The sequence below is a fragment of the Hakea prostrata genome, chromosome 6, assembly GCF_041222555.1.
Source record: "Hakea prostrata isolate BN-2017 chromosome 6, UWA_Hpros_2, whole genome shotgun sequence".
NCBI classification, from domain to species: domain Eukaryota; kingdom Viridiplantae; phylum Streptophyta; class Magnoliopsida; order Proteales; family Proteaceae; genus Hakea; species Hakea prostrata.
The window spans coordinates 26,214,031-26,225,021 of record NC_142605.1 but is presented as its reverse complement, the minus strand read 5'-3'; the positions used below and the strand labels follow the sequence as shown (position 1 = coordinate 26,225,021).

At 37.7% G+C, this 10,991-nt stretch overlaps 1 protein-coding gene across 1 annotated transcript; it reads left to right on the top strand.

Moving 5' to 3' along the window:
* The first annotated feature begins 634 nt into the window (after positions 1-634).
* LOC149012949 (PH, RCC1 and FYVE domains-containing protein 1-like) lies at positions 635-10,026 on the top strand. Its single transcript, XM_089157685.1, is given in 10 exon segments — positions 635-964; positions 2,080-2,166; positions 2,991-3,080; positions 3,201-3,287; positions 3,383-3,574; positions 4,626-4,874; positions 4,876-6,744; positions 8,531-8,677; positions 9,278-9,663; positions 9,909-10,026. Coding segments are annotated over 10 exon segments (3,291 nt in total). The 5' UTR covers positions 635-898.
* Positions 10,027-10,991: the final 965 nt, after the last annotated feature.

Sequence of the window (10,991 nt, the reverse complement as noted above, 5' to 3'; positions counted from 1 at the left end):
TTCCTTCTCATATGGGTCTGGTTTCCAAAAATCACTCTTTGAAAAGATTTGAAAAAAAAAAAAATACATAATTGTTATGGAATGACAGATATGGAAGATTCATTTATCATCTTTCTTATAATATCCAGAATAAAAAAAAAAAAAAAAGGCAGAGAAAACTGAGTAGTTGGGAAGCCAGGGAACTGATCATGGAGGTGAAAATAAGAAGAGTTCATGGTGTGGGTCTGCTTCTCAGTTTGTTTAACTCACACAACCATACAGCTTTTAAGCAGGCAGCAATAAACACAAACTGTAAAAAATGGGTCTTAACTTGTGTTCATTGATGACAAGGATAACAATAATAATAATAATTGTAACTTAACCCTGATTTGACAATTTCATCACATTAACTGGTTTTTTAGCCACGTGGACAGATGAAGGATCTGAGTGGTCAGAGGTAACGTGGCAGAAGACTATTGGATACTTGTTTCATCCTGGTTTACCACGTCAGCTGCCAAAAGGTTGGGAAACTAGTTTAGGGAATAGCTAGAGAACCAAAAGAGATATCATTGGAGCATGTGGTGCACACGTGCAAATGAGGTTTTGTAGTTTCCTCTTTTTTCTTTTTCAAAATCCCTGTGCAATGGTCCAAATGGAAGAATCCATTCACTAGAAAGGAGAAGGAGAAAGAGAAGTAAGACTGAAAATTTTGCCATTCCATGTTTACATGGTTGATGGTTCTCTGTTTCTCACTTTTCTCAGAAAACTACAGTAGCAGAAGCAGAAGAACCTGCAAACTTCACTCTCTCACATTCCCTTGATAAAGTTCCATTTTGGGGAACTATAGCCTTACTTGCTTGCTCAGAGCTGTTGCTATCTGGGTTCTCTTTTTTTTGGGGGTCTTTATCTTCCATGTAAAATGCAGGAAAAGAAGCTAAGTAGGATGGGTGAAGAATCACTAACAACAGAAAGAGCAGTTGAACAGGTTTGTTTGTTTTCCGACCCTTTTGGGAGTTGGGTTGTTAGTTTAAGTGGACAAAGTGGCTTTTTCTATTGGATTGCAACTATCGCTTCCATTTGAGAGTTACTTGTTTTTCTTTTACCCTCATGTTTTTCTGTTGTTTGTGGGTGATGATGCGATTAGAAAATTGAACCTGGGATGTAGTGAAGAAAGAATTTTTCATTTCAGGTGTTAGTTGCATTGAAACTCTTAAACTTTTAGCCCTCCCTGTATGTCTTTCTTTGTTTGTTGGTAAGCGGCCTCTCTTTGAGAAATTCAGGTTCTACTGGATGTTCTGTTAACTTTAGGATAGCCATTTTGGTGTTGATGCCCAGCTGAAAAAAAGGCGTACACTGAAGTCGGTGTCTGTTTCAAGATTTTAAATGTGATACCTTTGGTATAAATTAGTATTTTATGAGTTTTAAGGAGCTGGAGTAACCAATTCTTACATGCACTAAAATGGCTATCTTTAGTGTTCTTAATTCAGAGAATCCAAAGGGTACAGGTATTTTCTAATCTCATTCAGCATTGGGATTAATTGGGATCAGAGATCTTCCAGTAACCAAGATCTCTTCATCTGAAAGGAGACATCCAATGTTTGGTGGGTTTTGACTCTAAATTAATAAAATCCCATGTTGGTGTTATTCTCATAAAGTTTCTACTTACTAATAGTTCAATATCTTTGGGGAGGCATATTTCTTTCGATGCACTTCCTTTTTCAATGTTCTTTGTATTTCTTGCCACAATTGTGCTTTCTGGTTATTCATCTTAATATGTTCAACATTGAATGCTGGATCAACTTGTCTTTAGTTATTGGATTGGACCCCTAATTCCCTATAATTTACTTCTTATCCTTTGTTTTGACTTGCTATGAAGATCAGTTTAATTGGGGCTAATCTGTTACTTCAGTGACTCTCTGAAGATCCTCATACTTCTAGATTAGTTTAGTCAATGTAGTATCGAGGATAGGTAGATGTGGGGGTAGGAAGATATGTATTTGCTGTTCTGTATTTCATTATTTCATTTTGTTTTACTGGTTCTTCTGTTTATTTCTAGTTGTGCTAGAAGTTTGATTCCGGAGTAAATACTGTGTCATGTAGGCAATTGTTTCACTGAAGAAGGGTGCTCATCTTTTGAAGTTTGGTCGGAGGGGAAAGCCAAAATTCTGTCCTTTCAGGCTATCTAAGGTACATCATTTCAATGCTTTCTGCAGCTGATAATTATGCGAATGGTATGAACCTGTTAGGAATAATTAAAAGAAATAAAATCTTGGCATGAGGATTATAATGTCATTAGCATCCTACAACAAGAATTTCGATGTCAAAAGAATAGTCGGAAAATTTTCTTTCTATTCTAGTGTAAGAAAAACTTCCATTGCAATTTTACTCTCACATGACTTCCCACCCCACCCCCCTTCCCACTCTGAATATATGGTCCCCATGTAGATGATACCATATCAAGACTAAGGACAACCATGATTTGACATGCTGAGTCCTCCCCAGACTGGTGCTTTGGGGAACCCTTTCCCTTCTAATGTCTAGAACTATTGAACGTGTTAGCGGAGTAGGCATAATTAAATGTGAAACATGGGATTGTCTTTTCGAGTTTTTTAACAGCATGATCAAAGCAAGAATATTGGAATTTTCCTTCTTATCCATTCATTGGGTTACATGAAAAAGACATAAAAGATCCATTTTGCCATACGGTCCATACGATGTTTTTGCTTTTAGTGTCATTCTATGGTGTTCTGGCCATGAAGATTGGGATTAGCTTTCTGGTGCATTTTGGTTGCATGAAGGGCAGTTGGAGCTCCAATTGTCTGTACTGTTTGTTTTATACTTTAGGTAGCACATCTATTGCATTCTAAATAGATTTGGAGCCTAAACTGTCACTCACTTTGTATCATTTAAAAATTTGTGGCACCACTAACCCTTATTTTTCTTTTCACTTACTCTCCTTTCTGATATTCGATATTTTTATCAAGCACGTCTTCCCCCTTTTTGTGCTTCAGGATGAGAAGCTTTTAATATGGTATTCCGGGAAGGAAGTAAGAGAATTGAGGTTGAACTCTGTTACAAAAATTATCCGTGGGCAGGAAACTGTAAGTAAAATAAACCTCATATTTCCCAAGGTATTTGATAAAAAAAATATTTTTGAACTTCACGGTAGTTTTACTTAATATTTTTTGCATTGATATTTACATTGCAAGCAAATTCCACAGGTAAATTTTCATAGGCACCCTCAACCAGAAAAGGAGTCACAATCCTTTTCACTTGTTTATGCAGATGGTGAATATACTCTTGATCTGGTAATCCTTTTCCTTTAGGTTTCAATACTTTGATTCTTTATCTTTTCGTGTTGTTTGGCTTTTGTCAATCGTTTGAGACTTTTTCTGTCTTGTAGATATGCAAGGATAAGGAGCAGGCAGACTCTTGGTTTCTAGGCTTAAGAGCCTTAATATCCAGGTCCAGCCTCCTTAAGTCTTCGAGTTTGAAGAGCCTCCAAGCACCTCAAACCTGTGCCAACAGCCCAGTCAGCTATTCACGGAGAAAGCAAAATTTAGGACTGCTGGAATGTGCCAACAAGGTTTCTCAGGTTTGAAACCCAGAACTGTTTCCATTTTCAAAGATATTTTGCACACATAAGGAGCTATGCTTTAGGGTCACACAACCTCATAACTGTACAGGTAGCAAACAAACATGGCAGTGGTCCAGTCATTTGGAACTTAAACTATCTATTAAATATTCTCTGGCCTAGTCAAATATGATGCTCATTGTAGTGCTGGTCTTTGACCCTTATCATGACCTGATCCCATTGAAGAACAAGGTCCAGCTTTCTGCGTCGTTGGCACCATGTAGTCAAGACTACTAGGTGATGAGTTGTAGACTAGGTTATATTCCTATAGGTGTTTACTTAGACAATATCATACAATTACTAAATACTGGTGTTAATATAAGCATGATGAAGATTCATAGTTTAGTGGCTGCAGAAAAGTAAATCCCAGGTCTACTTCTATCCCTGTCAAAAGCATAATGGGGATGCTTTGTCTCATGATGGATTTTTCTTTTTGGGGTTGGGGGTTGTGAAATTTACATATTTACAACTGATTATATCATTTCCTCACTTCAGTGTAAAAGAGGAAACAACAGAGCATTCAATTTGGTCTTGGCTGCTAATGAAATGAGTAGTCAATCAAGTGACAACTAATCAAATGCCTAGCATAGCTTGACTAAATTAATGTGCTCCTGGTTGCCAAATTAATCTAGCTATTGATCCCCTTGTGGCACCAACTACATTGTCATGGACCCACGATATCATACCGACAGCATTGGAATGCTGCTATACACAATAATTTTATTATTCAGTCTTCAGTTCCTAATAGAATTTGGTGTTAAAAACGTATACAATCTTTCAAAATTTATCCTTGACTTATACATCTGGACATACTTATGTCTATTTAAATTTTTCAATAGCCTAATTGCCTGAAAGATACATCAAAATATCCTCATATGAGCCTCATTTCCAATTTATGCATTATGAACTGTCATAGGTTTATTTATGGGAGTTGTCAAATTCCTTATAAATTAGAACTCTTTATTTTGTACTATTGTATTATTAACTGATTGCATGTTTTTTCTGCTTCAAGGTGCATAACTTATGTGGGAGTCCACAGCCAATGGGGGAGAGGGGTCTTTCAGATGCCTTGTCGTATTCTTCTGAGAGCTTCTACCCATCCACACGGAGAACTTTGTCAAACATCCAAACTGTAAAGGACCTTGTATTTCCACATTCATTCTATTTGGAGTCAGATAATCCAAATGAAAAGAAAGAGTTTAACACCAGCACAGAATGCCACAAGAATCTCCTTAATGGGGTCAGTTCCCATGCTCAATACATTTTCAGCATCAGATGTGAATGATACTCTGAGGGATGTGTTTCTATGGGGTGAAGGGTTAGGAGGAACTTCAGGCAGTTATGTGGATAGATATGATACATCAACTCATGTTCAATCTGATTCTTTACTCCCAAAATTATTAGAATCCACAGTGATGCTAGAAGTGTGTAAGATTTCGTTAGGAAGAAAACACGCAGGGTTGGTAACCAAACAGGGTGACATCTATTGCTGGGGAGAGGGGGATGGGGGAAAACTTGGGCACAAAACTAACATGGATATTTCTGATCCCAAAATTGTTGAATCCCTTAATGGGGTTCATGTGGAATCCATTTCATGCAGTGAACGCTACACATGTGCTCTAACACTTTCGGGTGAACTGTATACTTGGGGTGACAGTGTTCATGAAGCTGGCTTTAATGGGGATGGAGGAAATAGGAGCAAGTATTTCCCGCTTAAACTTTCTGGTCCACTGGATGGAATACATATATCAAGTGTTGCATGCGGAGCATGGCACATGGCAATTGTTTCTTCCTCTGGGCAGTTATTTACATTTGGAAATGGGACATTTGGGGTTCTTGGGCATGGGAATCTGCAAAGCATTTCCCAACCGAAAGAGGTTGAATCTCTGAAAGGTTCAAGGGTGATGTCAGTTGCATGTGGGCCTTGGCACACAGCTGCTATTGTGGATATCATGCCTGATCATTTCAAGAATGATGTCCACGGCAGAAAATTATTTACGTGGGGTGATGGGGATGAAGGAAGGCTTGGGCATGCTGATCAGGGAAAGAAGCTTATGCCCACCTGTGTTGCAAAACTCTTTGATCATGATTTTGTTCAAGTATCTTGTGGAACATTGCTGACTGTAGGGCTCACAGACACTGGTATAGTATACACAATGGGGAGTAAAAAGCACGGGCAACTGGGGAACCCACAAGCCAGAGATAAATCAATCACAATTGTTGAAGGCAAGCTCAAGGATGAGTTTGTTAAGGAAGTCTCATCAGGATCATATCACGTGGCAGTCTTAACATCAAGAAAAAGAGTTTATACATGGGGAAAAGGTGCAAATGGCCGTCTAGGATTAGGAGATGTTGAAGATAGAAACTCTCCAACATTAGTGGAGGCTTTGAGAGATAGACAAGTAGAAAGTATTGCTTGTGGATCTAGTTCTACAGCTGTGATTTGCTTGCATAGATCCGTATCTAGTAGTGATCAATCATTTTGTAATGGATGTAGAATTGGATTTGGGTTCACCCGGAAGAAGCATAACTGTTATAATTGCGGCTTTTTGTTTTGCCGCCTATGTAGTGGTAAAAAGGTTATGAATGCATCTTTGGCACCAAACAAATGTAAACCCTTTAGGGTCTGTGATCCTTGTTTCAGCCAACTGAGGAATAATGGACTTTCAGATAGAGGAATAAAATCAGAGAGTCCAAGTCCAAGATTGACTGTGTCTGCACGCAAGGCGTGTTCTGACTTGAAAGTAAGCAGGGGAGAAGCAACACTTGTACAGATTCCAGTGTGTTCACCCAAACTTTCTAATCAAGAGAAAGTGAAATACATTGAGGGGCAAAACTTGTCAAAACAAGGAGGAAATGATTTCCTTCTTGAACCTATTTCACCCTTTTTATCCATGTTGCCAAGATGGGGGCAAGTCCCTATGCCACCTTTATTTGGCAAATGTGATAGAGAAAATTTTCCAGCATCTCTCCATATCTCTGGGAATGAATCACCTGTTGCTCCATCTATACACTCAAAACAGCTGCTTCCTAGATCAAGATCTACTCATCTAATGGGTATGGGTATTAACAATGGCTTTTATGAATCCGAGAAGATTCTTGCTGATGAAGTTGAGTGTTTAAGGGCTGAGGTAATTGTTTCATCACACTCTATGCTTGAAAAGCTTCATTGTTTACTTTTTCTGTGTGTTGATATATATATATATATGTATGTATTGATCCTGACCCTTAACAGCTTGAGCTTTTGTGGTTTGTGGTTGTAACAATTACATTTACAAGGTTTTACATGTTGCCTTCATTTTTGTTCTATGATATTCCTCATGTATTTCTATGCACTGGTGTTTCTTGTGTGTGTGTGTCTGAGTTGTTTCATGTATATGTGCAGAACTTTGTCTTGCTTTGTATGTTTACCACTTTTATAGCTGAAATGATTTGTTGCAAACATTCAGCAGAACTGCAAAACAGTGAGTGGGCTCCTTGAATTTTTTCTTCCCCCCCTCCCCCACTTGTATGCAACATAAAGAGGTGTACCCAGTGCATGAATCTCCCAGCACTGCAGGGTCTGCAGAGATCATAATGTGTTTAGCTTACCCCTGGTTTCTCAGAGTCAGAGAGGGACTCAAACCTGTCACTACTTGTTCATGATGAAGCAACCTTATTGTTGCCCTCGGATGATAATTTACTGCATGCTACCTAAAATTGTGGATTCTGTTCTTATGTGTCATATTCCTGGAGTTTAATATCTAAGTATGTTCTAGGTAAGTTGATTAAAAATATTTGGGGGAGGAAATATACTTATGCATGGAATTGCTGGTTAGGGAAATGATGTTCTTCCGAAGACAAAGTGAAGTTGGATATTGCAAAAGCAGACAAATATCAAAGATTTCAGAATACTTCTAACAGAGGGCTGATAACAGGGTCAATGCCGCGGAAGCCTTAGACACAAGCTGAGTCCCGGGGGGGGGGCGATTTTCCTTAGCTGCTTTACCCCAACAATTTTTGCTGAGAGACTGTTTTGATACCTTGACCTCAGGCTGCAAGAGAGGGCTGGTGTTCTTTCTTATTTTTGTGCTTCTTATTTTTCCCCCTTTCTGTAGGCTAATCCTACATATAGTACAGAGAAAACTCTCAATGATTTTCCCTACAAATTCCATGATCAAACTGCATTTTTCCTTCCATTATTCTAGCAGTGAAGTTTCTCTCATTGTTATTAGAGCAAATTGCACCAGCACCCCAAAATGGAAGTCTTAAAAGCACGACACCCCACTTTATGTTTAAAAAGCATAGAGACCCCAAAATTGGATTTTTATTGGATATATTTGTCAAATTTATCACTGAAAACAGTTAAATCACTATTTATTTTAAAAAATATCCCTATAATAAATAGTGTCTAAAAGATTTTCAATGACAAATTGGACAAATATATCCAATAAAAATCCAATTTTGGGGTCTCTGTGCTTTTCAAACATAAGTGGGGTGTCAGTGCAATTTAAGGCCTCCATTCTGGGGTGCCGGTGCAATTTACTTGGTATTAAGTTAGAAGACTCAGGATAATTTATGAGGCCCAGCATACATTTTTTCAGTCTTTTGTTGGTCAATTTCATGTTGGAAAATTTACAATCTTTATATGTGCAAGTTCATCATTTGGCACTCATCTTACAAACCTTTCATTTCATCTGAGAGATGATCATGTTGTACAGCAAACTTGGCCTTACTCTTTTTTGTCAACCAGTTATTTGTTACACATTTAACTGTTCAACTTCAACCTGTGCTTGCCTTTGGATTCCCATTATAATGTGTGGATCTTTATACTGCCATAGTTCTTTCATTCTGGTCATGTTATTCAAATATTTACTTTTTCTTTTTGTTATTTTGTACTTTCCTCTTTTTTTCATTCTGTCATTTCTCTGTTTATAGGTTAATAACCTTGGAAATCAGTGCCAAATGAAAAGCAAGAAGATACATGAATATCAGCTACAGATTGATGAAGCTTGGTTAATAGCAAAGGAGGAGGCTGCTAAACGCAAAGATGCAAAAGAAGTTATTAGAGCTTTAAAAGCAAGAGTAATTTTCCTACAGAGTAGAGTGCAAGGGATTGGTTCTTAAATTTTCTGAATTCGAATGTTTAATTGGTACCATTACTAGTAGTTGAAATTTTCTTGAGTAAAGAGCTAATCTGTCTCTACCTTTGTAAATTCTAATGTTCCATAAGTATCATAACTAGTGGTTCAAATTTACTTTGAGTAAAGAACTAATCTGACTTTACTGTCTTTCCTTTGAATATTAACTTGTTTGGTTGAAAACCATGCATTTACCAGCCAATTGGTCCATAGGCAATATGAATGGTGTTACTCTTGGCTTCTTCAAAAGCAGCATCCTTCACAAAGTGGAGTTGACCTTAATATTTTTCTCATGAACCATGGGTTATTGGCAATGTAGATAGCAGCTTGATTATCTTAAAAGCTTCATAGGTTGTGTAAATGATGGGTTAGAATGCTGGAATAGAACAAGATAGCCTCCCCGCTCAGATATGGTTGTATTGGGGTTTTGTTTGATTTTGATCCAGTCAGTCAGATTGCATTAACCTCTTTATGTTGGGATCTGGGGGCTCCTATAACTTCAAAAGCAGTGTTTACTGTGATTTGCCTTTCTTCTACAATGCAGCTACAGGTTATGTTGGAGAAACAACCCACTGTGACAGAATCAAACTCTTATCCTGTGCTGGCTAATGAAGCTGATGTGCACCTGCCTGATACTCCAACCTGTGAGGACACCCTGCTCATTGCCAATCAAATGCCTGCTAAAGTTGTAATGCCTAGGGACAATGTAAATGGCCAATGCTCATCTATATCATCTTGTGACAACCTATCTTTTATGTGTGTGAGAGACATGTGTAACAGCTGCACTAGATTGGTGGACAATATAGCAATGATAGATTCAAGGCAAACTATCACTAACACAGAGTGGGTAGTGCAAGATGAAGCTGGTGTGTATATCACGTTAATGAGCTTATCGAGTAGGCGGAATGGATTAAAGCGGGTGAGATTCAGGTAACATTTGGTTCCTAGAAGTGGATTCTTTGGTTATCTTGCATTGCAATACACTTACCTATTCTGGCATAATAACTCTACTGCAGTAGAAGACTCACTTGTCTTGTTGGTTCAAACTCCAATTCATCTTTCTTTATCTCCATGATCTAGCAACTATTTCCTGCATTTTAGCCACCCCCCACAAGCTCTATGTATACATGTATTTGGAAGTTCTAACATTAGTAGCATTTGTGTGTCCTTTGCAGTTGGAAAAAATTCAATAAGAAAAATGCTGAGCAATGGTGGGAGGAGAATCAATTAAGAGTATATGAAAAATACAACATCGAAAGGCATATAATTCTGAGCTCAGAAGATATTTATTGAAGGTTGATATTTCTTCTCCATTGAACTTCATATCCCTGCCAGTATTGGAGTTAATTTGTCAAAATACTCCATTTGTAGTGTGCAAATCACTGATCAACACAATTGATATAAGTCATGCTTGCCACATGAGAATGAGATTTGTAGAGCATATAGCCTTTTTTTATTTCCCATTGTACATAAGAAAAGAAACATTCTCTCTGTTCTCTCTTCAAAATTGTGTTTCAACTAATCCTACTAAGTACAAAATGTAAGGGGGGGAGAAAGGTTCAGCTATATGACCAGAGCTTTTAGTAATTTAACACAATTTTTACCACCAAAAAAAAGAAAAGAAAGTAATTTAACACAATTAGGGATGTGATGGGACCGGCTGATGTGGCTTGTGGGCCTACTTTCTTTATGGGCTTATGGGCTTGATAGTTAGTTAAGTGGTGATTTTTGCGAGCGACACTCAATCTAGTAAGGGTTCGTTGGGCCTATAAATTGACATGGGACGGTGGGTATACCACCTTTTACAAGAAGCATTTCGAAAACAGGTAACTGGATAAGGATTCCCTTCTACCTCTTGTTTCAGTTTTTCTTTTTTTTTGGTGCCACCTCTTGTTTCAGTTTGAGTCTCTGAGAATATTAGATTCTTTAGTTTGTTTGATCTGATCTTTCTCCCGTCAATTTTATTGTAGAAACACAAAAATCTTAAATAAAAATAAAATAAAATAAAATAAAATAAATAAAAAAGAGAAGAATTTAGGAGTCTCTCTCCCTGCCTCCCAAATTGTATTTGGGTTTTGATAAAAAGGATCAAAATTGTTTCATAATATGAGTTCAAGAGTTCGAACCTCTTTGGGATTAAGGGGTATAATCTTGACGTTTACTTAAACATAAAACTACCTGAGGGTGTAGTCGAGATGTACGTAAATTGAACCAAATGAATCTCAAATCCAAGATAAATTTCTTTCTGGAGGACTGTT